This window comes from Odocoileus virginianus, chromosome 5 (genome assembly GCF_023699985.2).
Source record: "Odocoileus virginianus isolate 20LAN1187 ecotype Illinois chromosome 5, Ovbor_1.2, whole genome shotgun sequence".
NCBI classification, from domain to species: domain Eukaryota; kingdom Metazoa; phylum Chordata; class Mammalia; order Artiodactyla; family Cervidae; genus Odocoileus; species Odocoileus virginianus.
This window is the reverse complement of record NC_069678.1, coordinates 49,094,048-49,119,887: the sequence shown is the minus strand read 5'-3', so window position 1 is coordinate 49,119,887 and position 25,840 is coordinate 49,094,048. Positions and strand designations below refer to the sequence as shown.

The window sequence follows — 25,840 nt, the reverse complement described above, 5'->3', positions numbered from 1 at the left end:
TTTTCTTTTTTTGTTATCCATTTTAATACAGCACTGTGTATGTGTCAACCCCAAACTCCCAGTATATACCTCCCCCATCCCCTAACCATAAGTTCAGTCTCTGAGTCTGTGGGTCTTTCTGTTTTGTAAGTTCCTTTATATCATTTCTTTTGCATATAAGCAGTATCATGCATACTTTTCTTTTTCTGACTTACTTCACTCAGTATGACAATCTCTGGGTCCATCCATGTTGCTGCAGATGGCATTGTTTCATTCTTTATCGTGGCTGAGTAATATTCTACTGTATACATGCACTACACCTTCTTTCCATTCCTCTGCCGGGGGACATGGAGGTTGCTTCCATGTCTTGGCTATTGTAAACAGCGCTGCATTGAACATTGGGGTGCATGTATCCTTTCGGACCACATTTTTCTCTGGATGTGTATGCCCAGGAGAGGGATTGCAGGATTATATGGTAGTTATGGTTTTAGTTTTTAAAGGAATTTCCGTACTGTTCTCCATAGTGGCTGTACCAATGAAAGTATAATATCAACAGTTAAGATTCTGGATGATAGTATGTGAAGATACTGACATTCACATTCAGAATGCTAGGTGTTGGTAATAGGTAGCCTGTCTTGGTATGGTCAAATTAGTCATTTAGAAATGCCTTTAAGTTTTTTCAATCCTTTGAAATCATTGTGGGGAATTCCCTGGCAGTCTAGTGGTTAGGACTCTGTGTTCTCACTGCCAAGGGCCCAGATTCAACCCCTGGTTGGGGAACTAAGACCCGTAAGTCACTGTGCTGTGGCCAAAAAATAAATAAATGAAAATGAGGGCAGTTATATTTGACCTTCAAGTAAGCAGAATCAACATCAGCCAACTACCCTGATCACTTTAGGCCTTTCAGTGTTTTAAAGTAGACCCTAAAGACTAAAATCTTCCTGAATTATTTTAATTGATTGGTTTATCACAGGTGACTAGCCAGACAGCATTTTATGCTGATAACTCATTTAATGTAAATGAATCTGCCAGTTACCTCAATTTGAGCAAGGCCACTTGAAACTTTAATTGCTATGTTTCAGACTACCTGTGGTATAACATATACTGATTTACCGTGCTTGGTAGATAATCAACTCCAGTTATTATATACCAATTTGTTATTTACTCAAAAGCTTAAAAAATCTGAAATAGTTTAGTCTCTTAAAAATAAGTGTCTCCTGTATACTATATCGTTCTTTCCTCTCTGCTTGGTGGTGTTCAGCGTCAGGGTGAAACACTTTGAGAGTCTGGTTAGAGTATATCCCATCAGTTTGTATTGTTTTTCCTTTTAGATTCCAGAATTCTAATAAAGACTGAAGTTTAAATAAAAAACAGAAAAAGTCAACAGTAGAATATGAAATATGGCAATGACAAGGAATGTCAACTTCTGAACTTTTTGCCTTTTCTTTTCAGATAAAGATACAGATATCACCATGAAAGGGAATGCGGATGACTTCGGCCTGAGAGACACCTTGAGTGTTGCATCAAACGATTCTTTTGCTTCAGCAGCAGAGGTAGGACATGTATGTTCCTAATGAGGACTTATTCTTTTTCAGCTGAACATTACTGTTTTGCCATTGTGCTGTAACTCAGTTCAGTAGCCATTTATTTAGTATCAACTCTGTGGTAGATACCAGGATACAAAGTATCCTGACTATACCATGAATATAAGTTCCCACAGGAGTTTAGAGTCTCTTTAGAGAGGTGGACATGTAAACATTGACTTTAAGTGAACACTTTGCTAGATTGTGGATTATGGATGAGGCATATCAGTGTGTTAGTGGAAAGCAATTCACCTTTAAGAATCTTAAAATTATTCAGATTGTTTAGCTGAGAAATCATGTTTCTAGATATTTTTTCCTCAAGGAAATGAGATTCAAAGATTTATATATAAAAACTATTCACAGTAGCATTTTAAATAATAATGAAAAACTGAAAACAGTGTAATAATGCCAAGTTATGGAGTATCCATAATTTGAAATATTCTAGTGCCATAAACACACTTCGAATGTTTTTAATGACATGGGAACATAAATTAAGTGAAATGAGTATAGAGAGTGTGTGCTTGTAATTTTGTAATGAAGTAAAATCTGTATATGGTGTATTAACGTGAGTATTTAAGCTGAGGGAAAAAAGGCTAGATATAAATACACTAATGTGTGATCACTAAATTATGGATTTATGGGTAATTTGTTTTATGCTGAGACTTAAAATTTTTATCCAAAGAGAAGGTTGCAAAGTGGTCAATCTGTTTATAATGTTTTCTACTTGAGGCAGTTTTAAAAATTACCAATTTTATAGCCAATTTTATCTTAGAATTGTTTCATTTTTATGGTAGATTCTTAGATACTACTGCTGTCCTTTTTCGGATAAATAGTATCACACATCTGTTATTGATGTGTGGATTCAAGCTCTAGTATGGAAAGCTTAGGTATTCCAACACCCTTTTCCCTAAACTTTGACTCTGCCTTCTTTAAAGCTGTGCAGACCATAATCTGTCATCCTCTCAAGATTTTTCTGCATGTGTATTTTAGCTATTGCTTACAGTATCAGCTCCTGAGTTCACAGTTTTCCTTATATTTTTATACTTGTAAGTTTTCAACACACAAAACATATCGACTTGTTTTATGAAGTAGCTATTTCCTCTGCTTTTTATGGATTGTTATAGACAGAGTTATCTTTCTGTTTTCCCCCCAGCTTTATTGAGATACAGTTGACTTATAACATGAAGTTTAACCTGTACAAAGCAATGATTTGAAACATCTATTTGGAATAATTACCACAATAAGGCTAGTTGTTACCTCCAGCACCTCACATGATCACCTTTCTTCTTTGTGGTATGAATATTTGCTGTCTTAGTAGCTTCCAGGCATATGATACAGTGCTGTTAACTAGCGTCACGATGCTGTACGTTACATCCCCAGAGCATTCATCTTCTAACTGGTAGCTTGTACCCTTTGATCAGCATCTCCCCAGTTGTTTCCACATCCTGCTCCTGATAACTACCATTCTGATCCTCTGTTTCTATGAGTTTGGCTTTTTTAGATCAAAATTATCTGATACCCTACAGTACAGTTGACCTTGACCCTACATAGGTTTAAACTGTGTAGATGCACTTATATGTGGATTTTTTTTCAATAAATACATACTGCATCATCTGCAGTTGGTTGAATCCAAGGATGTGAAACTGTGAATACTAAGTGCCAACTATGGGACTTGAGCATCTGAAGACTTTGGTATCCAAGGCAGGTCCTGAAAAAGGAAATGGGGGGGATGACTATTTCAACCACTGCTGCTAAGTCACTTCAGTCGTGTCCAACTCTGTGCGACCCCATCCCTGGGATTCTCCAGGCAAGAACACTGGAGTGGGTTGCCATTTCCTTCTCCAATGCATGAAAGTGAAAAGTGAAAGTGAAGTAGCTCAGTTACATCTGACTCTTCGCAACCCCATGGACTGCAGCCTACCAGGCTCCTCCATCCATGGGATTTTCCAGGCAAGAGTACTGGAGTGGGGTGCCATTGCCTTCTCCGACTTCAACCACAGATGGGGTCAATTCCCCTAACCCCCACATTGTTCAAGGGTGAACTGCATTTGTCCTTCTCTGTCTTATTGCACTTAACATATTGCACTTCAAGATCCTGCCCCATACATATTGTCACAAATGACAAGATTTCTTTCTCATGGATGAATAATATTTGATTGACTATATATACATTTATTTATGTATACCATATCTTCTTTATCCATTCATCAATTGATGTACACTTGAGTTGTTTCCATTTCTTGGCTCTTGTGAATAATGTTGCAATGAACATAAGGGTGCAGGTATCTCAAGATAGTGATTTCATTTCCTTTTGATACATACCCAGAAGTAGGATGCTGAATCATGTGGTTTAAGCTACAAAGGTTTGGTAAATTATGGAAACAAAATGCATGAATACCACAGGAAGGGCTCACTAGGAATGCTTCTAAGTATAAATGTATGATCTCAGAATGTGAATGTTCCAAGATAAATTCCTTTTTAAGAAATGTTTGTTAAATTATTTTTAATTGCACTTACTATATGCCAAGAACTTAGCAGAAAAAAAAAAAACTGTTCAATGAAGAAAGTTGTTAAGAAAATACGACCAGAAATCCTTGGAAAGTTTAAACAGTTTGTGATAATTTAAAAGCTTTAATTCAAAATTATCAGAAAGAGTTTTTGCCTAAATATTTAGATTAAAGCAAGTCCTGGCATAGACTTTTCTCTAAGGTTGGTCAGTCATTTTTGAAAGTGATTAACAAGATTCTCGTATATAAGCTTTACCAGATATTGGTTTGGAACCAGAGCCTTTTTTTCTCTGAAAAGTCTTTTTTTTTAAACTTATACCTTTATTGAGATATAATTCATGTACTATAAAAGTTCACTTTTTTAAACTGTACAGTTGAGTGGTTTTAGTGTATTCACAGAGTTGTGCAAACTTTCTAATTCCAGTACATTTTTATCACCCCAAAAGAAACTCCTACCTATTGGTAATCACTTCCTTTTCTCTCCTACCCCACTGTCCTAGGCAATTACTCCTGTACTTTCTGTCTTTGTGGATTTGCTTATCCTGAACATTTCATACTAATAGAATCATACAATATGTGATCTTTTGTGTTTGATGTTCTTTTACTTAGCATAATTTTCAAGTTCTGAAAAGTCTTTTTAATGTTAGGGTGCCACTGCATTGAGTACTCTCCTGACTTTCCTGTCTGTTAAAAAGATTGTCATTTAATTGTTGTTGTTGTTCACTCAGTCGTGTCTGACTCTTTGTAACCCCATGGACTGCAGCACACCAGGCCTCCCTGTCCTTCACCAACTCCTGGAGCTTGCTCAAACACGTGTCCATTGAGTTGGTGATGCCATCCAACCATCTTGTCCTCTGTCGTCATTTAATAGGTAGAAACTAAAATTGCAAAGGGCTTCCCAGTTGGCTTGGTGGTAGAAGAACATGCCCGCCAAGCAGGAGATGCTGGTTGGATCCCTAGTTCAGGAAGACCCCCTGGAGAAGAAAACGGCAACCCACTCTAGTATTCTTACCTGGGAAATCCCATGGACAGAGGACCTTGGAGGGCTACAGTCCATGGAGTTGCAAAGAGTGGGACGTGACTTAATGACTAAACAACAATAACAGTATTTTTTAGCTGTAAATTTAGTTTTTCTTAGAATTACCACAATTACCATTGTGTGTCTGCATATGAATTTAACATATAAATTGTAGGGTTCTCTATTTATTTTTAAATAAATTTATATTTATTTAATATAATTTTTTTCATTTATTTTTATTAGTTGGAGGCTAATTACTTCACAACATAATTTTAAATAAAATTTATTTAATTATTCAGCTGTGTCAGCTGTTAGTTGCAGCGTGTGGGATCTTTCAGTGCATGCAGGGGCTTAGTAACCGTGGCCCACAAGCACAGTTGTTCTTCAGTAGGTGGGATCTTAGTTCCCAGACCAGGGATTGAACCTGTGTCCCCGGCATTGCACAGCACATTCTCAACCACTGGACCACCAGAGAAGTCCCTAGAGTGCTCTTTAAAGAGAAAGTTTTATTTCCTATAATTCAGATGCCTCTAGTCATACTCTAGAAGGAAACTTGGAAAGCTTTTGCTGTTCCTCTCTGACTTTATAGCACTTGTTTATAACAACCCAGAATTATCTTATTTCCTCTGGGGTCAATTTTGTCTGTTTATCTTGGGCTTTCATTTTCGTACTGATGGTTTTCTTTTCAAATTTGAAAGCCTAATTGGTGACTGGGTTGATTTTCTCAAGTAGTTTGTGTGGGATAACAGCCTTGTTTTATGTTTGTTTCTTCTGGAAGAGGTGAACAGGGAAGGATAACTGGGCTCAGTCGATTTCTCTGAGGTTGTTGATTGCAAGGCATTTCTTTAGGATGAATGGCCTGGAGATAGGCCAGTAATCAGGGCACACCTGTATGCAGAATTGAAAGGGCTTTACTCTGGCAGGTCCGTTTCTCACCCTGGCAGACTTACTTTCCACAGGTGGTGCAAGTAGTTTGTTCTGTTTTTTGGCCGTGGCACATGGCTTGTGGGATCTTAGTTCCCTGACCCTCGGCAGTGAGAGCACGGAGTCCTAACCGCTGGACCGCCAGGGAATTCCTGTTCAAGTAATTTTTAAAAAGAAATGTTCTCTGGTTGCCAATTTGTTTTCCTGTAAGCTGCCTTTCTATTCCGTGGCAGAAAGTAGAATAAGATAGAGGACAGCTACAGTTATCTGGACAGAGACTTCCATTTAAATGCCCATTTTCAGTCCCTCTTCTTCAGTCCTGCCCTCATACCTGCTCACTGTGGGCCTGGTGCTCCTCTCTGACTATATCCTGTCTTGAACTTGGGTTTCCCTTGTGGCTCAGCTGGTAAAGAATCCGCCTGCAATGTGGGAGACCTGGGTTTGATCCCTGGGTTGGGAAGATCCCCTGGAGAAGGGAAAAGCTGCCCACTCCAGTATTCTGGCCTAGAGAATTCCATGGACTACATAGTCCATGGGGTAGCAAAGAGTTGGACACAACTGAGCAACTTTCACTCCCTCACTCTCTTGAACTTATTCTGGGCTATGGCTTCCTCATCTCTTTCATCTGTCAACACACTTCCATTTGCTTTCCAGTTTTTAGAAGTCTGTGTATCTTTCCAGTTTTTGGAAGTCTGTGTATCTTTCCACTGTTATATTAGTAACTTGTTGCTATGTAATAAAATACCCAAAATGTATTGTCCTAAAACCAGTAAAATCCAGATGTGGACTGGGGGTTGGTGCCAAGACTGTAGGTCTGTCCCAGGTCTCAGGAGTATGTCTTAAAAGGTGGGACCATGTGCTCCAGTTCAGAGGTTAATTGCCAGAGTCTTCAGTTTGCTAGGGATTAAATCAGGTAGGGGGCGTGTGTTGTTTTGTTAGCCTATATTAGAGTCTTCTATATATCCTGGGGGTTCCCCAGTCGGGGTTTAATAGAGGCTTAAGCATTTTAGGAGTCTCCTTCTCAAAATCCAAGGCTTTATGGGGTGGTTTTCTGGAGGTCATGGGCCTTAGGGTTAGTCCTGTGAGAACTAAGTCCTGAGCACTAATCCAAAGGGCTTGTTGTTTTGGTATTTAATTCTAGAGTCACATATATTAGATAAGGAATGACTTCTGGACTGAGCGTTCCTACCAGAGGCAGCAGACACCATTTTTGAAAATAGAAAGAGGGTCCTGCTTGAAGAAACTACCAAGGAGAGGCTCTCACAATACAAGAACGTTGGTCTGGGCTTCTAGGCACCCAGACGGCCGTTGGGGGCACCTACATTGACAAGAAATGTCCCCTTCTGGTAGTGTCTCCCGTCTGAGGGCAGATCCTGTCTAGTGTGGTGACTAAGATGAAGATGCAGAGGACCATTTTCATCGCCTGAGACACCTGTATTATATCCCAAAATACATAAAAACATGTCCATTCACCTGTTGCTCTGCTTCAGGGGCATTCAGATTGGTGACATTGTCACGATGGGTAAGGCTGCCCCCTGAGCAAGGTTTTGTGAGTTCAGCACGCTCAAGGTCACCAAGGTTGCCAGCGCCAAGAAGTGATTCCAAAAGTCCTGAGAGTGGACACCTGCCCACTCCCCCAGTTATTTCCCATTCAACAGTAACAACGATAGCAAACATTTATTATCTCGTTGTTCTGAGGATCCAGAATGTGGAAATGGTTTATCTGGGGGGTTTTGACTTGAGGCCTTTTGTACGCTGTAGTCAAGTATGTTGGCCGGGGCTGTGGTCATCTAGATTGTAGTCATGCAGATTGACGGGAGCTGGGGAATCTGCTCCAAGGTCACTTACGTAAATGGCATGTTGGTGCTACCTTTTGGTAGGAAACCTATGTTTTTCTGGTTTTGTGGACTTTTCAATGGGACTGCTTGAACCTTTTCATAACATGGCACCTGGTTTCCACAAGAGAGAGTGAGACAGAAGCAGTGATTGTTTTGATCTAGCCTCAGAAATCACACACCATTATTTCTTTTTTTTTTTTTTTCCCATTTATTTTTATTAGTTGGAGGCTAATTACTTTACAGCATTGCAGTGGTTTTTGTCATACATTGAATTAGCCATGGATTTACATGTATTCCCCATCCCGGTCCCCCCTCCCACCTCCCTCTCCACCCCATCCCTCTGGGTCCTCCCAGTGCACCAGGCCTGAGCACTTGTCTCATGCATCCAACCTGGGCTGGTGATCTGTTTCACCCTAGATATACATGTTTCGATGCTGTTCTCTTGAAACATCCCACCCCCGGGTTCTCCCATAGAGTCCACAAGTCTGTTCTATACATCTGAGTCTCTTTTTCTGTTTTTGCATATAGGGTTATCGTTACCATCTTTCTAAATTCCATATATATGTGTTAGTATACTGTAATGGTCTTTATCTTTCTGGCTTACTTCGCTCTGTATAATGGGCTCCAGTTTCACCCATCTCATTAGAACTGATTCAAATGAATTCTTTTTAACGGCTGAGTAACATTCCATGGTGTATATGTACCACAGCTTCCTCATCCATTCATCTGCTGATGGGCATCTAGGTTGCTTCCATGTCCTGGCAATTATAAACAGTGCTGCGATGAACATTGGGGTGCACGTGTCTCTTTCAGATCTGGTTTCCTTGGTGTATATGCCTAGAAGTGGTGTTGCTGGGTCATATGGCAGTTCTATTTCCAGTTTTTTAAGAAATCTCCACACTGTTTTCCATAGCGGCTGTACTAGTTTGCATTTCCACCAACAGTGTAAGAGGGTTCCCTTTTCTCCACACCCTCTCCAGCATTTATTGCTTGTAGACTTTTGGATAGCAGCCATCCTGACTGGCGTGTAATGGTACCTCATTGTGGTTTTGATTTGCATTTCTCTGATAATGAGTGATGTTGAGCATCTTTTCATGTGTTTTTTAGCCATCCGTATGTCTTCCTTGGAGAAATGTCTGTTTAGTTCTTTGGCCCATTTTTTGATTGGGTCATTTATTTTTCTGGAGTTGAGCTGGAGGAGTTGCTTGTATATTTTTGAAATTAATCCTTTGTCTGTTGCTTCATTTGCTATTATTTTCTCCCAATCTGAGGGCTGTCTTTTCACCTTGCTTATAGTTTCCTTTGTTGTACAAAAGCTTTTAAGTTTCATTAGGTCCCATTTGTTTATTTTTGCTTTTGTTTCTAAAATTCTGGGATGTGGGTCATAGAAGATCCTGCTGTGATTTATGTCGGAGAGTGTCTTGCCTATGTTCTCCTCTAGGAGTTTTATAGTTTCTGGTCTTACACTTAGATCTTTAATCCATTTTGAGTTTATTTTTGTGTATGGTGTTAGAAAGTGTTCTAGTTTCATTCTTTTACAGGTGGTTGACCAGTTTTCCCAGCACCACTTGTTAAAGAGGTTGTCTTTTTTCCATTGTATATCCTTGCCTCCTTTGTCGAAGATAAGGTGACCATAGGTTCGTGGATTTATCTCTGGGCTTTCTATTCTGTTCCATTGATCTATACTTCTGTCTTTGTGCCAGTACCATACTGTCTTGATGACTGTGGCTTTGTAGTATAGTCTGAAGTCAGGCAGATTGATTCCTCCAGTTCCATTCTTCTTTCTCAAGGTTACTTTGGCTATTCGAGGTTTCTTGTATTTCCATACAAATTGTGAGATTATTTGTTCTAGTTCTGTGAAAAATACCGTTGGTAGCTTGATAGGGATTGCATTGAATCTATAGATTGCTTTGGGTAGTATAGCCATTTTGACAATATTGATTCTTCCAATCCATGAACACGGTATATTTCTCCATCTGTTTGTGTCCTCTTTGATTTCTTTCATCAGTGTTTTATAGTTTTCTATGTATAGGTCTTTTGTTTCTTTAGGTAGATATACTCCTAAGTATTTTATTCTTTTTGTTGCAATGGTGAATGGTATCGTTTCCTTAATTTCTCTTTCTGTTTTCTCATTGTTAGTGTATAGGAATGCAAGAGATTTCTGTGTGTTAATTTTATATCCTGCAACTTTACTGTATTCATTGATTAGCTCTAGTAATTTTCTGGTAGAGTCTTTAGGGTTTTCTATGTAGAGGATCATGTCATCTGCAAACAGAGAGAGTTTCACTTCTTCTCTTCCTATCTGGATTCCTTTTACTTCTTTTTCTGCCCTGATTGCTGTGGCCAACACTTCCAAAACTATGTTGAATAGGAGTGGTGAGAGTGGGCACCCTTGTCTTGTTCCTGATTTCAGGGGAAATGCTTTCAATTTTTCACCATTGAGGGTGATGCTTGCTGTGGGTTTGTCATATATAGCTTTTATTATGTTGAGGTATGTTCCTTCTATTCCTGCTTTCTGGAGAGTTTTAATCATAAATGGATGTTGAATTTTGTCAAAGGCTTTTTCTGCATCTATTGAGATAATCATATGGTTTTTATCTTTCAATTTGTTAATGTGGTGTATTACATTGATTGATTTGCGGATATTAAAGAATCCTTGCATTCCTGGGATAAAGCCCACTTGGTCATGGTGTATGATTTTTTTAATATGTTGTTGGATTCTGTTTGCTAGAATTTTGTTAAGGATTTTTGCGTCTATGTTCATCAGTTCATCAGTGGCCTGTAGTTCTCTTTTTTTGTGGCATCTTTGTCTGATTTTGGAATTAGGGTGATGGTGGCCTCATAGAATGAGTTTGGAAGTTTACCTTCTTCTGCAATTTTCTGGAAGAGTTTGAGTAAGATAGGTGTTAGCTCTTCCCTAAATTTTTGGTAGAATTCAGCTGTGAAGCCATCTGGTCCTGGGCTTTTGTTTGCTGGAAGATTTCTGATTACAGTTTCGATTTCCTTGCTTGTGATGGGTTTGTTAAGATCTTCTATTTCTTCCTGGTTCAGTTTTGGAAAGTTATACTTCTCTAAGAACTTGTCCATTTCTTCCAAGTTGTCCATTTTATTGGCATAGAGCTGCTGGTAGTAGTCTCTTATGATCCTTTGTATTTCAGTGTTGTCTGTTGTGATCTCTCCATTTTCGTTTCTAATTTTGTTAATTTGGTTCTTCTCCCTTTGTTTCTTAATGAGTCTTGCTAATGGTTTGTCAATTTTGTTTATTTTTTCAAAAAACCAGCTTTTAGCTTTGTTGATTTTTGCTATGGTCTCTTTAGTTTCTTTTGCATTTATTTCTGCCCTAATTTTTAAGATTTCTTTCCTTCTACTTACCCTGGGGTTCTTCATTTCTTCCTTCTCTAGTTGCTTTAGGTGTAGAGTTAGGTTATTTATTTGACTTTTTTCTTGTTTCTTGAGGTAGGCCTGTAATGCTATGAACCTTCCCCTTAGCACTGCTTTTACAGTGTCCCATAGGTTTTGGGTTGTTGTGTTTTCATTTTCATTCATTTCTATGCATGTTTTGATTTCTTTTTTGATTTCTTCTATGATTTGTTGGTTATTCAGAAGCGTGTTGTTTAGCCTCCATATGTTTGAATTTTTAATAATTTTTTTCCTGTAATTGAGATCCAGTCTTACTGCACTGTGGTCAGAAAAGATGACTGGAATGGTTTCAATTTTTTTGACTTTACCAAGACTAGATTTATGGCCTATGATGTGATCTGTTCTGGAGAAGGTTCCGTGTGCACTTGAGAAAAAGGTGAAGTTGATTGTTTTACACACCATTATTTCTATCTGTTATTGGTTACCCAGGTTAGCCCTCTTCAACATGAGATGAGGTATGACATACCAGGAAGGGAGAATGATCATGAGTGGCATTTTATCTTTTATTTTATGATTTAAAAATGTTTATTTATTTGGCTGCATTGGATCTGAGTTGCAGCATGCAGGACCTTTCATTGTGGCCACATGTACCATGGTACTCAGACTTGGTTGCCCCATGGCATGGGGATCTTAGCTCCGCGACCAGGGATCAAACCCGTGTCCCCTGCGTTGGAGAGCAAATTCTTAGTCACTGGACCACCAGGGAAGTCTCATGAGTGCCATTTTAGAAGGCAGTTATTTAAGTTTATTTCCTTTTTTTTTCTTTTTCTATTAGTGAGATAGGAGATATAGTCATCCTGCTTTCTTTAACTGTAAGTCCTATTTATAATTTTAGGTGGTTATTTTGAAAGGAAAATGTAAATGTTAAAAATAGTCTATATTAAAATTGAACTTTGCCTATTTTATGATCCAACTTATAATAGTTTTGGGACTTTGGACATTTCTTTCATGGTTGTTCAGAGGCTTTTAAAAATATTAGGGCTTTTAAAAATATTACTTCACATTCAGCAAAGTCATTGCTTGCCAAAGAAGATAAGGCCCAGTCTCTCTTGCATCTTTTGGAAGGCATGGGGGAAGTAATTTGAGATGTTAAATAGTTTAGAAATAAAGGGCATTTCAAGTTTCAGCTAGCAAAGAAAAGAACCCTTTTTCATGGTGAATTACATGTTTCCATATGTGGGGATTAAACTGTGTTACTGACTTCTGCTTCTGAAGTAACATCTCAGCTCTAGTAAAATGTTAACCTTCTTCTGCAGCCTTTTAAGGTTTTTAGGAATTTTGTCCAAAAAAATCTTACTATAAGATATATTCTTTTTTTTTTTTAAGATATATTCTTTTTTTTAAAGATATATTCTAAAATGAGAATTTAAGCCATCATTTAGTGATTTGCTTTAAAAAAATTCAATCCTAATTTAATTTAGAATCTAAATTAGTAAATTCTGAGTTGTCATTGTCTCTTAGGAAGAGTTGATGATAATGTTAGCTAGTGTCAGATCTTCAATGTGATGTATTTTCACAGCTGCAAGCTTATTTTAAGAGACTTATTTACACAGTCACCTCAGCCAAACCAACAAATAAGCGAGATAGACTAATAAGTCAAGACTTGACTCTGGAATCTCTCATTGTTGGTTTTGTTCACTTCTTATTAGTATAAAGTATTTCATGTAGCGAGTTTAATTGGAGCCCTAGTTTCCTCTTTAGGGTTTTTTTCTACTGGTAGGTGTACATGGATCCTATTTGTTTTGACAGTGGTACAAAACTTTAAACTATTTACTATCTAAAGAATTTCCACTCTAATTTTTTAAACTGTTATCTTTCTTTTTAACCTCAAAAACACGTTTCTTTTAGCATAAGATATTTTCTGTGAAATATAAAGGGATATATAAACGGATATATTACTTAAAGCTGACAGTATATAATGTCAGATCATTTCTGTCTACGTTTTTTTTGCCTCTGGACTAATAGACATATATATATATATATACACTATCTAAATAATGCTGACACTTAAACTTCTCCTTTGCATTTTTGGATAAGGCTGATAGTAGAGTACATATCATTTGATATTTAAAAGTACATATAAGCTCTGGAATAAATGCCTGGTTATAAGTTCTGCCATTTAGCAGTGGGCCTTGGGGCAAGTTCCTGCTAATCTAATCTCTGTTTCTTTACCTCTGAAATGTAGATAGTAATTTGTTGTTGTTCAGTGGCTCAGTCGGTCCAGCTTTTTGTGACCCCATGGACTGCAGCACTACAGGCTTCCCTGTCCCTCACCATCCCCCAAAGTTTGCTCAAACTCAAGTCCACTGAGTCGATGATGCCATCCAACCATCTCATCCTCTGTCGTCCCCGTCTCCTCCTGTCCTCAATCTTTCCTAGCATCAGAGTCTTTTCCAGTGAGTCAACTCTTCGCATCAGGTGGCCAAAGTATTGGAGCTTCAGTTTCAGCATCAGTCCTTCCAGTGAATATTCAGGGTTGATTTCCTTTAGGATTGGCTGGTTTGATCTCCTTGCTGTCTTCCTCCTTTATCAGTGGTTGTAAAGAAGTGAGATAATTGAGTACTTAGCGCCTTGCTGTCTTCCTCCTTTATCAGTGGTTGTAAAGAAGTGAGATAATTGAGTACTTAGCGCAGCATTTAGCACAGCACTGGGTGGAAATGAAGTGCTAGAACTACAGCCTGGATAAACACTTCTGGAATAGTAGGGTGAAAGCTTCCAAAGGTCTCCTCCACAAAAGCAATGAAAACTCTGGCAGAAATTGTCAGAAAATTTCAAAACTCTGAACATTAAACACTTGTAAAAATTCAGAGAGCATTTATTTAAGGACAATGGCTGAATCTCCATGGGAAGAGTGAACTTTGTAAATCTTTTTTTTTAACTGTTAAAAATTTTGGCTCTGCTCAGTCTTCGTTGGTGCCTGAGGCTTCCTCGGGTTGTGGCGAGTGAGAGGTTGCACTGCATGGGCCTCTCATTCTGGTCGCTTAACCTGTTACAGCTCACAGGCTCTAGGGTGTGCAGGCTTCAGTGGTTGGGGCCCATGGGCTCAGTGGTTGCAGCTCACCGGCTCTGGAGCTCGGGCACAGTAGTTGTGGGTCAGCTGCCTTTTAGCATGTGGCATCCTCTTGGACCAGAGGTCAAACCCATGTCCCTTCCATTGGCAGGTGGGCTCTCAACCACTGGGATCACCAGGGAACTCCACGCTGTAAATTTTTAACTTGTTCATTTTCTATCCCTCTCTCCAGAGGAGTCTTGAAACCCAACAGGTTCACCACTGTGGTGACTGTGAAAATCAAGGGCTCAGCAGCCACTGGAAGAAACTTAATGGCTTTGGAGCCTCCCAAAAAGTCCCATCACTAGAGAATTGTCACCATTTGGCCTGTATGGCAGCTCCTTGCAAAGCTCCGTTCTAAGGACTTGTCTTTATTTGACCAGACTTAGAGCTTGCGACTTAGCAGCAGCAGCAGCAGTGGAGCTTGTTATGTACAAAGTTTTTATCCCTAGAATCTTTGTTGAAAAATATCAGCGGGAATTAACACTGTAGCTGCTTGAAGTGGTAATACCATCAGAGCTAGTAAGAGGGTGAACAAAGAACTTAAAGGAAAAATTGGGCAATGAGATATTTATAGGGAGCTTTGAAAAGCTCCAGCATATTCCTGAGAATCTAGAAGGCCACAAGCATGTGCAGGGCTCTGCATGTGTCCAGGGAAGACCTTAGAAATCCCTAACCTCTCACCTCTGGCCAACCTTCATGTTCTGCACAAAACAAAACTTAAGGTGGACAGAAGGGAAAAAAAGTGGTTAATTGGCATTTATCAGAAGTAGAAACTTTTGTGCTTTAAAGGACACCAACAGGGAAGTGAGAAGGTAGTAGAATTTGAGAAAATATTTGTAAACCATGTAGTTGATAAAGATCTTATATCCAGAATATATAAAGAACTGTTGTAACCCAACAATAAATGGACAAATAACCTAACTTAAAAATGGGCCAGGGATTTCAATAGATATTTTTCCAAAGAAGTTACACAAGGGCCAATAAGGATGTGAAAGATGTTGCACGTCATTAGTCATTAGAGAAATTTAAACCACTTCACACCCACTAGGGTGGCTATAATAAAAAAAGATGGACAATAACAATTGTTGACAGAGGTGTGGAAAAATTTAAATCATTATACATGGCTTGTGGGAATGGAAAATGGTGCAGCCACTTTGCAAAACAGGTTCCTCAAAAAGTTAAACACAGAGTTACCATCTGAACACTTCCATTTTTTAGTTATATACTCAAGGGAATTGAAAACATAAAAAACTTGTTCAGTTCAGTTCAGTCGCTCAGTCATGTCCAACTCTTTGCAACCCCATGGACTGCAGCACACAAGGCTTCCCTGTCCATCACCAACTCCTGGAGCTTACTCAAACTCATGTCCATTGTGTTGGTGATTCCATCCAACCATCTCATCCTCTGTCATTCTCTTCTCCTCCCACCTTCAATCTTTCCTAGCATCAGGGTCTTTTCCAGTGAGTCAGTTCTTTACATCAGGTGTCCAAAGTATTGGAGTTTCAGCTTCAGGATCAGTCCTTCCAATGAATTTCAGGACTGAAAAAAACTTGTACATAAATGTTTAAAGCAGTCTTATTCATGACTGTCAAAAAGTGGAAAAAACCCACAAGTCTGTCAGCTGTGGAAAGGATAAACAAAATGTAATATACTCACACAATTCAGTCATAAAAAAGGATGGAGTACAGTTATATGCTTCCTTATAGGTGAACCTTGGAAACATGATGCTACGTGAAAGAAACCAAATGCAAAATGCTGCATCTACTTGAATCTGTCTGTATCGTTTCCAGAGTGGGCAACTCCACAGACACTGAAAAATTATTAGTTTCCAGAGCCTGGAGAGAAGGGGGATGGGGAGTGACTGCTAACAGGCAGAGGGTTTCTGGTTGGCATAGTATAAAAATATTTTGAAATTGCAAAGTGGTGCTGATTGCATAACCCAGTGAATGTACTAAAAACCACTGAATTGTAAACTTAAATGGGTGAATTTTATAGTATTTGAATTATATATCAATAAAGCGTAGTTTATTTTATTTTTAAAAACCAAAAACCCCTACAGCATTCTATTTAAGTGGATCACCTGGTATTGGAAAATAAAATTGCTCTGGAGTTTTCCTGCTTAGCTGGCAACTCTGTAGTGTTTACAATTATTTTTTAATGAACTGTCGGAAGGCTAGAATACCATTTGTAGAGTTGTTATGCTAGCCAGAAGTACATGACTATTTTTCAGTTATACAAATGTTAATCAAAGCTACATATAAGAAAAAAATTCCCTAGAATTCACCAAGTTGAGATTATTACAGTGTTTTTGTAGAAAGTTTTACTTCATATACAATCATGAGTTATAATATTTTAAAGCATTCTTTGGATGATAAAAAATTTTCTTTTTTTCCCAGTGCTTCATCATCAATTATTATTGTTGATGAGCTGTGAAATATTGCCTTTCTATACATTTTGTGAATTTAAGTAGTTGGATTCAAAATCAACTAAGCTTGTTATAAAGTTTTACTCCTTACAACTGAATTTTGAAATAAAACGAATTCAGATCTTACTAGCTGTAAAATCTTATTGAATTATTTTCACATTTTAATCAGATTGTATATATTAGTAAGGTCCTGTTTTTTATATTTTATAATTTTTCATCCTGTATCAGTGTAGTCTGTTTTAACACACTGTGTTCTTAGCTTGCAGAACACAAAGAAGTGCGACATACCTACAGTCTGGAGTCTCTTTGCCACTGCCCTTTTTACGAAGAGGCCATGCGTTTAGTTGAAGAAGGAAAAATTTACTCGAGAGTGCTTAGGTATCATGCTTATGTTTATGAAAAATATTAACATGCTGTTCATATGTTTGTCTGATATTTATTTAAAATATTTATGAGAATGGGGGAAAATGTTTTTAGGCTCAAAACAAATTTTTTTATGTATTTTGTCAGTATTGAAAAGACATGTGTTTTTTATTAAGGTCCTGAGGTTAAGCCTTATTCCAAACTTGTAGTAGGCTTGATCTTAAATGCACTTTAACAGTTGTCTCCCCTGTTTATTACTTAGAACTGAAATGTTGGAGTGCCTAGGAGACAGTGATTTTCTTGCCAAACTTCACTGTATTCGACAGGCTTTTCAGGTATTTTTTTTTAACATTAAGTGACTTCATCCAGCCACTCATCCCCACCCTCATGCTATAGAGTTCAGCTGAGTATAAACAGGACAACTCTTTGCTCTTTATTATCCTTATTCGTAATGGCAAATAAAAAGTACTAAGTTTATTTTTCCTCCCTGCTGTCTCCCTTCATTTATCTTCATTTGTCATCCTCTCCTGTAACTTCCTGGGTCTACCACATTTTGTCAGAATACAGTATTTTGATGCTAGAAATGTGTGTGTACAAATTACTGCTTAAAGTATAAGTTCTTTTCCTTATTATCAGTTACTATGTTTTCTAGAATGTTTTTCGTTTGAATCAGTCATAAAATCACCCATTTCCTAAGGTAAAATAAGGTCATTTAACAACAAAATTCTCTTTATTTTTCTGTTCTGGAGTTGTTTGATTATTTCAAATTTTTCTAATATTGAATAGATTTAAATTCAGATTTATCTTCCTTTAATCTTTTTAAATTTTCTGTTCAAGAGCTCTTTTTATTTTAGTTACTTAGGACTTTTTTTTTCCTGTGGTCTACCTGCTGAAATAGTACCATATACCATGTATTAACTGTATTAGGGTTATTTGTACATACATGTGCTATAAAGTCAGATATCCATTTAAATTAATTATAGGTTTCCTTTTTTCTTTGGGGATGGATATTTTTCAGGTAATTCTTTCAGAAACAGCCAACAGGATATTCCTTGCTGAGAGTGGAAGGAAAATTTTATCAGCGTTAATTGTAAAAGCACGAAAGGTAAACTTGTTTTGTTGGCAAAGGTAAACTTGTTTTGTTGGCAAGTTTATTTTATTGTTATTATTTCAAGATTAAAATCATTAAATTTTTAATCGAAGAAAATGTTTTTGTAGATATCTGTAAAAATTCACATAATAAAAATAAATAACCCCAAAAGTATTTCTGCTTGGGTTGATTTATTTTCTGTGTATAAAGTTCATACAGTTTTGAGAAAGTTGATGAATATATTCACAGTTTCCCATAAAAAAATCTATTAATGTCATGGTAAGAATTATCATTAGATCAGCTATACAGCCACCACTATTATTATTTCTGATACCTCTTTTCTTACGCCTCCCTCAATCCTGTTCAGTAAGAAGGTCCTAGGAAATAGTGTAGATCTCAGAAATCTGGAAATACAAACTGAACTGTCTCTCACTCTTACTCATCTTCATGGGTCTGAATGAGGCAGAAGCAATGGCAAGAATTTTATTAATACTGTAAGGAAACAACTTTTCATTTATGCAGGATGTGTCTAGATGATGAGAAAAAGAAACCTCAAACAGACTTTCCCTGAGCCATTTGAACACCTGGTTTTCAAACACAATCCCTTTGAACCTCAGTTCCCTCATTTGTATAATAGGATTATATTTATGGTACCCTATTTCAGAGTTCTTATGATGATTAAATAAATGATAAATAAGAAAACATATTTTAAAAGTGCAACATAAATTTGTAGTTTAGTCGCTAAGTCATGTCTGACTCTACAGGATACTGTAGCCTGCCAGACTCCTCTGTTCATGGGATTTCCCAGGCAAGAATACTGGAGTGGGTTGCCATTCTGTCTCCTGGGGATCTTCTGACCAATGGATTGAACCCATATCTCCTGCATTGGCAAGCAGATTCTTTACCACTGAGCCACCAGGGAAGCCCAGTATAAATTTAGGATCATGTCAACTACTTACAATTTCCAATGTAAATCTTTTTTTTAAAAAAACAAACAAAAGAAATGGAATATTCAATAATTATATGAAAAAGTTACATAGTATTATAGTCAAATAAATTCAAATTAAAATAGCACAATAGGACTTCCCTGACAGTCCAGTGGTTAAGACTCTGAGATTCTAATGCAGGGGGTATGGGTTCCATATCTGGTCAGGGAACTTAAGATCCCACGTGCTACGTGGCTGAAAGATTTAAAAAATAATAATAAAACACAGTAGCCTGTTCTGCCTATCAAATTGCCACCACTAGAAAGACAGTGAAATGTGTTGGTTGCTCAGTCGTGTGTGAATCTTTGTGACCCCACGAACTGGAGCCTGCTAGGCTCCCCTGTCCATGGATTTCTCCAGGCAAGAATACTCAAGTGGGTTGTCATGGCCTTCTCCAGAAGATCTTCCTGACCCAGGGATTGAACCCAGGTCTCCCTCATTGCAGGCAGAAAGACAGTAAACCCAATATAAATCTTATGTTGCTTTCTTGGCCTTCCCAAGGCTGATAAACCCATTGCTTTGAATTAGAGTATGATTTGAACTAAAGTTCCTCCAAAAGGAATAGAACTCTATCAAAAGCATCACATAGTATCTTCTGTAACCAAGTTTTCATCTTAAGGACTAACCTAAGTAAGCACATATAATTGAATAGTAAGCATTTGCTTATGGCATTTTACTTACATTCTTAGTCTTGACTTCTGCAAAATGTTGGACTAACAAAGTAAACAAAATGAATATGGCATACCTTGAAAATGTATTTTAATTGTTACCTAATAGAATGAAGATTTTGTAAGCTTACTTGAAGAGTATATTTACTTTGAGGGTTTGAGCATTTTTATAAAGTTGAGATTAGGATTAAAGTGTGCTTTCTTCTGCAGAATCCGAAGAAGTTTGAAGATGTTTTTGATGAAATGATCTATTTTTTAGAGCAGACCGATCACTGGGATAATACTGAAATGGAACTTGCTGCTAGAGGAGTAAGTCAGATTTTTTAATAGTATTTATCCCCTTTTTTTTTATACATAATATTTACATAATTTGAGGCCACTGTTTCTTTGTCCTTGTTAAATGACAGTAAAACCAATTTTGTGATGGTGATTATGATGCAGTCGTAAATAATAGCAACCACAGTCTTTATACATTGGGGCAACAATTGAAAATAGTATATTTTTTAAAAAGCCCTGTGTTCCTTCTCGTGCTTCTTCCTTCCTTCCAAAACCCAATGAGCAGAAGCTTTAGCAGAGCAGTAACGGTGCCTGTATAAGGGTGGTTTCAGTTAGGACAGTGGCAGCCCAGGGGAGGCGGGGGGCTGGCTACATATACAGGATCAAACAAAAATACATATATTGAGAATAATCAGAGTGAGAGTCTCATGGTTAGAGAAGTGAGACCTAAAAAGCTAGGGCTGGAATTGGAGCTGTTAGTGTGAATTCATAGTTTACTAAATAGAGAAATAAATAGGAAGGTTTGCATATATGTAAACATACATAAACTTACTAACTCTTCACAGAGAGGGTCTGGGAGCAAGAACACCTCAAAGGAAATTATCCCTAACACACAGATCTTGGCTTCTAAGTCCCACTCTCCACTAAAAGGAGCTAGGACTCCTTGGAAATTTTGCCAATTTCAGCACTAGAATACAGAAAGCATGTGTGAGCCTGGAATATTTTGTTGTAATGAAAGCTTAAAGAATGAGTTTGCAAGGGGTTGGAAGGCTTTTTTGCAGAGAAAACAGTAGATGCAGAAACAGAGGTACAGTCTTCACAGTCTTTCTTTCTCTGGTGTTCCTTCACTCAGTTAAGAACCTCTCAGTATCTCGTTCGCATGTGGTATAGCATGTAGTACAATACAGTCTGCATGAATGAAAGAGTAAGAGAGTCATAATGCGGTGGAGAAGACAGGCAGACATACCAGTAACTAAATGACAGGCTTCCCCTGTGGCTCAGCTGATAAAGAATCTGCCTGCAATGCGGGAGACCTGGGTTCAGTCCCTGGGTTGGGAAGATCCCCTAGAGAAGGAAAAGGCTACCCACGCCAGTATTCTGGCCTGGAGAACTCCATGGATAGTGCATGGAGTCACAAAGAGTCGGACATGACTGAGTGACTTTCACAAAAATGACAGAGCAGAAAGAGCCTGTAGATACCATAATAAAAGCACAAAGGACTCCTAGAATAGAGTGGAGGGAGAGATTAATTTCACCTGATGGGATCTAGGAAGGAACAACTGACATGTGAATTACAGTTTTTGGCTGTGAGTTGTTTTCAGTGTTGTCTCTCCTCTGTTAACCTGATTCAACTTAAAGTGTGCTACTGTTGTCATATACGAAGCCCTCACTCAGACTTTATTTCAGTTCTCTGTAATAATAATTTCTATTTTAACTTACAATTTAATACAGGTAAAAAATCTAAACTTTTATGATGTTGTTTTGGATTTTATATTAATGGATTCCTTTGAAGATTTAGAAAACCCACCTACATCCATACAGAATGTAGTAAATAATCGCTGGCTAAACTCCTCCTTCAAAGAAACTGTAAGTGATGGTTTACCTTTCTCAACATTTAAATTTGATGAAGAGTAGTCAGAACTGAGAAGATGAATAAGATTAATATATATAAATATATGTCTGCCTGTAGAACGACTATTATGGAAACTGAGCTCATCCTTTGGTATCGGGATCAGATGTGTATGATATGTAACATATGAAAGTGAAATTTTCCTTTTGGCTTTTCTGTCAGTCCCTGCCTTGACTTTGAGGACCCAGTATTTCTTTAGATATCAAAAAACACTTGGGTTTCAAACTAGGTCAGGCCTAACAAAAAATTGTAACTGAAATGACTCTATGACTAAATAGAAATATAGAAGTTTCAGTGAAAAGATGATATATATTTTTTTGGAGGAAAATACAGTTTCTTGTTCCCAAATACTATAAAAAATTCAGGTAGAAGGGAATTCCCTGGTGATCCAGTGGTTAGGATTCTGCACTCTCAGTGCCAGAAGGCCTGGGTTCAATCCCTGGTCAAGGAATGAAGAACCCAAGGCATGGGCTTGCAAGCCCCCCCTCCCCCAAAAAAGATTAAGGTAGAAAAAAATAAGCATGTGCAAAACTAAAATGGGTTTAAACTGTATTGTATGCTTTGAATATTTTCAGTTTCTGGGGTTTTTTTTGTACTCAGATTTCTGTTTAACATTTTTTTGGTTGGGCTGAAGTGTGTACCTTGAAGTAGGTGGAATTAATGAAAGTTAGAATCTTTAAAAAACTTTTAAAAAAGTTTCAATTGGGTATTTCACAGTTATTTTGGAAATGCCTGATACCACATTTTAAAGCATTTTTCATAAATCCACTTTTCCCTCAAAGTATGTTTTAACCATTAAAAGGTGGATGTTCTCCATTTCTGTAACTGCTTTGGGACGGTGACCTTGATCAAAGTTGGGTCATTCCACAGTAGGGTCAGATTTCTTCAGAATCCACTGGAGTGTTTTAGTTCCTGTTATTATGAATGTCTCGTAGTTCTTAATTTGAATAAAACTCCTGGCTCAACTCCTAACTATTTCCAGCACTACTGCAATTCTTGAGGAAAAAATATTACTTGAATTTAATTACTGAGTTCCTTGGCACCAGAGTTCAGCCTTTCTGTCAGTGGCTTTGAATTTAATTTTAAAATTTATAAATACTTTTTCATTAATATTTACAAACAATAGAAAGAACATGAACTAGTTCTTTTTGTTAGTATTTTAAACATTTTAGACCTTTTCACTTTGAATTTCTAATAAAAGTCACTTTTTTAAATGAAAAGTTTATATAATTATTCATTTAAATCTTGCTTTTTCTCCTCTGTATACATTTAGGCTGTGGCTTCAAGTTGTTGGTCAGTGTTGAAACAGAAAAGGCAACAGATGAAGGTAAAACTCATCATGTCTTGGATTTCTTCGTAACTTGAGGCTCCTGTTGAAGAAGCATCTGAGTCAGTTTTCCGCTGGGGATGGCAGCTCATAAGCCCTGTCCTTCAGGCTCAATGAGTGATCTGTTGGCACTGGGTTGGGGTCTCTGTTTTTGAAGTTGGGAACAGAGTTTTTGCTTTTTTGTTTTTTCATTTAATGATATTATAAGATTGAAAAAATTGTTTAACATAGTGGAAGTTATTTTGTGTAATCCAATTGAGAAATGATGATTGATTCTTAAAGCTGCTTTATTTGACACCAAAAATCACCTCAGAGTTTATATCCTGTGCCCACACCGCACACCCTCCAGCCCATCTCCGCCTCCACACCCTGCTCTCGCCACACACTCCCGTGGTACAGGGTGGACTCTGGAGTGAGACTGGTTCCAAGTGCCGCTTGTCAGCCGTGACCTGGGGCAAGTCTTATCCTTCCTTGCCTTAGTTTCCTCATCTCTAAAGAAGAGCATAGTATCTACCTTGTGCGGTTTTTTGTTAGCATCAAAGTGCTTAGAGTAGTGCTTCGCATAGTGCATCATGCAAGTGTTGGTTATCATTATTATTTTTTTATTATTTGCCCAATGACCTATTTTATCATGTCTATATTTCTAAGCCTGAGCCTTATAACTTTGAGATGGTATTTCTGAGGGCAGTGTTTTTGAGAATAGTCCTCACAGCATCTGCGGAAGGGTACTTGTTACAAATAATTCTGGAGACCATATATTTGAATAATTCTTGTTTAAAAGATGTTGAACAGGGATGTATTGTAAAACATGGGGAATGTAGCTCGTATTTTGTAATAACTGTAAGTGTAGTGTAACCTTTAAAAATTGTATAGAAAATAAGGGACTTCCCTGCAGTCCAGTGGTTAAGACTCCATGCTTCCACTGCAGGGGCTGCAGGTTCGACCCCTGGTCCAGGGACTAGGACCCTGCATGCCGGGCAGCACAGCCAAAAAAAAAAAAAAAGAAGAAAAATAATTGTACAGAAAATGATTCCAAAGACCCTGTGTTTTAAACAAGTTCCCCCAAAGATGATTAGAAACTCTAATGTTTGAGAACCACTGGTTTAGGACTGGGGAATAGACTTGTCAACTTTGTCAACTTGTTTGATTTTCATATTCACTGGTGTGATCATAGGTAAGTTACTGGCAGCTGACCTTCAGTTTTCCTACTTGCAAAATGGAATTAATATTTGCCTCATAAAGCTGCTGTAAAGATGAAGTGAGGTGAAACATAAAAATTAAAAGTAAATATGTAAAAAAAGAGTAAATATATAAAAGTTTAATAAATAGTAGTATTCATAATAATAGTGATTGTTATGGAATATTATTAATAATATATTATTATTATTATTATACCTAACCTTATTTCTTCTTAATATAAATCTTGTGCCTTGGACTACTGTTCTTCATGTACCCAGAGATACCTATATATTTCACCTCTTGAGGAACTAGTCCCTATACCTGGAATGCCATACTCTATCCTCTGTGCTTAAATAGTTCTTACCTACTGTTCAGTTCAGCTTACATTACTCCCTGGTGCCTGTGCTAACTTCTTACCTGTCTGAATTCCTAGAATACCTGAATAATATACATATATTAACTATGTATATAGTTAATATAAATATGGGATTTAGAATTTTACTATATGCAGAACATCTCTTAGACTATTATCAGTGTATCCATGAAAACCTTTTGGCCTTATTTGTGAGCTTGGATAGGTTTTATAATCCCTCTGAAGTCTCACTTTTTATGTGGGATAATGATGTTAACATGACCTACTTTTTCAGACACATTTTATTAAATTAAGTAGAACTTAGCTCATTATCTGGAATATAAAAGGTACTCATTAAATGGCAACTACTGCTGTCTTTTTAAATTGAGGTTTAAATGATGTCTTGGAGCCTATAAAAGAGAAAATAACTTCTCCAAGAGGTAGAACCTTAAGGCATACTTATGCCCAGTAGATGCTATGATAAATCTCACAGGATGCTATTTAACATGGGAAATTTAGAAAGTAATTAATAAACTTAGAGACTTTCCTACATCACAGCTGTATATATTACTATTTCACAAGAAGGTACATTACATAATTAAATGCTTCAATAATATCTGTTCCTTAACTGAAAGTTGAAATCCTGGTAAGCATATTTTTGTGCTTAATCAATGTAAACTTTATTTTAGTCTTTTTTGGATAATCTAAGTACGTGATTGAGTAGAAGTTCTTCAATTCTACTGAATTAGCTAAAACCATGGTAGTCTCATTAATCCTAAAAATTGTACTGCTAAGGAACATTGTAGCATTCTTGTTATTGCTTGGTTACAGCACTGTGATTTCTTTTTTATGAGGTGAAAATGCCTTTAAGAAGTAATGTTTTCAGCACATTGAAATTGTTGGATAGATTATGAAATGTTCATAAATCTTTCTGTGACTCCTAATAGTTACTTCTAAGTTTATTAGACTGGCTTATCATTGACCCTTGGTCTGTCCTCAAAAAGAGCTGGTCATATGATGGCTAGCAAGCAAATGCAGGAAGGCAAAACTAATTTGTTTCTCCTTTACTTTGCAACAGATCCCAGATGGATTTTTTGCCCATTTTTATGCCATTTGTGAGCAGATTAGTCCTGTCCTAGCCTGGGGCTTTTTGGGTCCTAGAAATTCTCTCTATGATTTATGTTGCTTCTTCAAGGTATGTTCAGTCATTGAATAATTTCTTT

The 25,840-nt window shown here is 37.3% G+C and overlaps 1 protein-coding gene across 4 annotated transcripts in view; it reads left to right on the top strand.

Annotated features, from left to right (window-relative positions):
* Window positions 1-25,840, top strand: part of MIGA1 (mitoguardin 1) — a 76,177-nt gene that overhangs the window by 44,792 nt on the left and 5,545 nt on the right. For 2 of the 4 annotated variants that reach the window (XM_020892003.2, XM_020892002.2), the window contains exons 8-15: window positions 1,432-1,541; window positions 17,006-17,124; window positions 17,372-17,444; window positions 18,128-18,214; window positions 20,064-20,162; window positions 21,582-21,716; window positions 23,033-23,086; window positions 25,696-25,812. In XM_020892003.2, coding sequence (XP_020747662.1) covers window positions 1,432-1,541; window positions 17,006-17,124; window positions 17,372-17,444; window positions 18,128-18,214; window positions 20,064-20,162; window positions 21,582-21,716; window positions 23,033-23,086; window positions 25,696-25,812 — 794 coding nt within the window. The remainder of the gene's footprint in view (window positions 1-1,431; window positions 1,542-17,005; window positions 17,125-17,371; window positions 17,445-18,127; window positions 18,215-20,063; window positions 20,163-21,581; window positions 21,717-23,032; window positions 23,087-25,695; window positions 25,813-25,840) is intronic. The other 2 variants (XM_070467886.1, XM_070467887.1) reach the window with 1 other exon arrangement.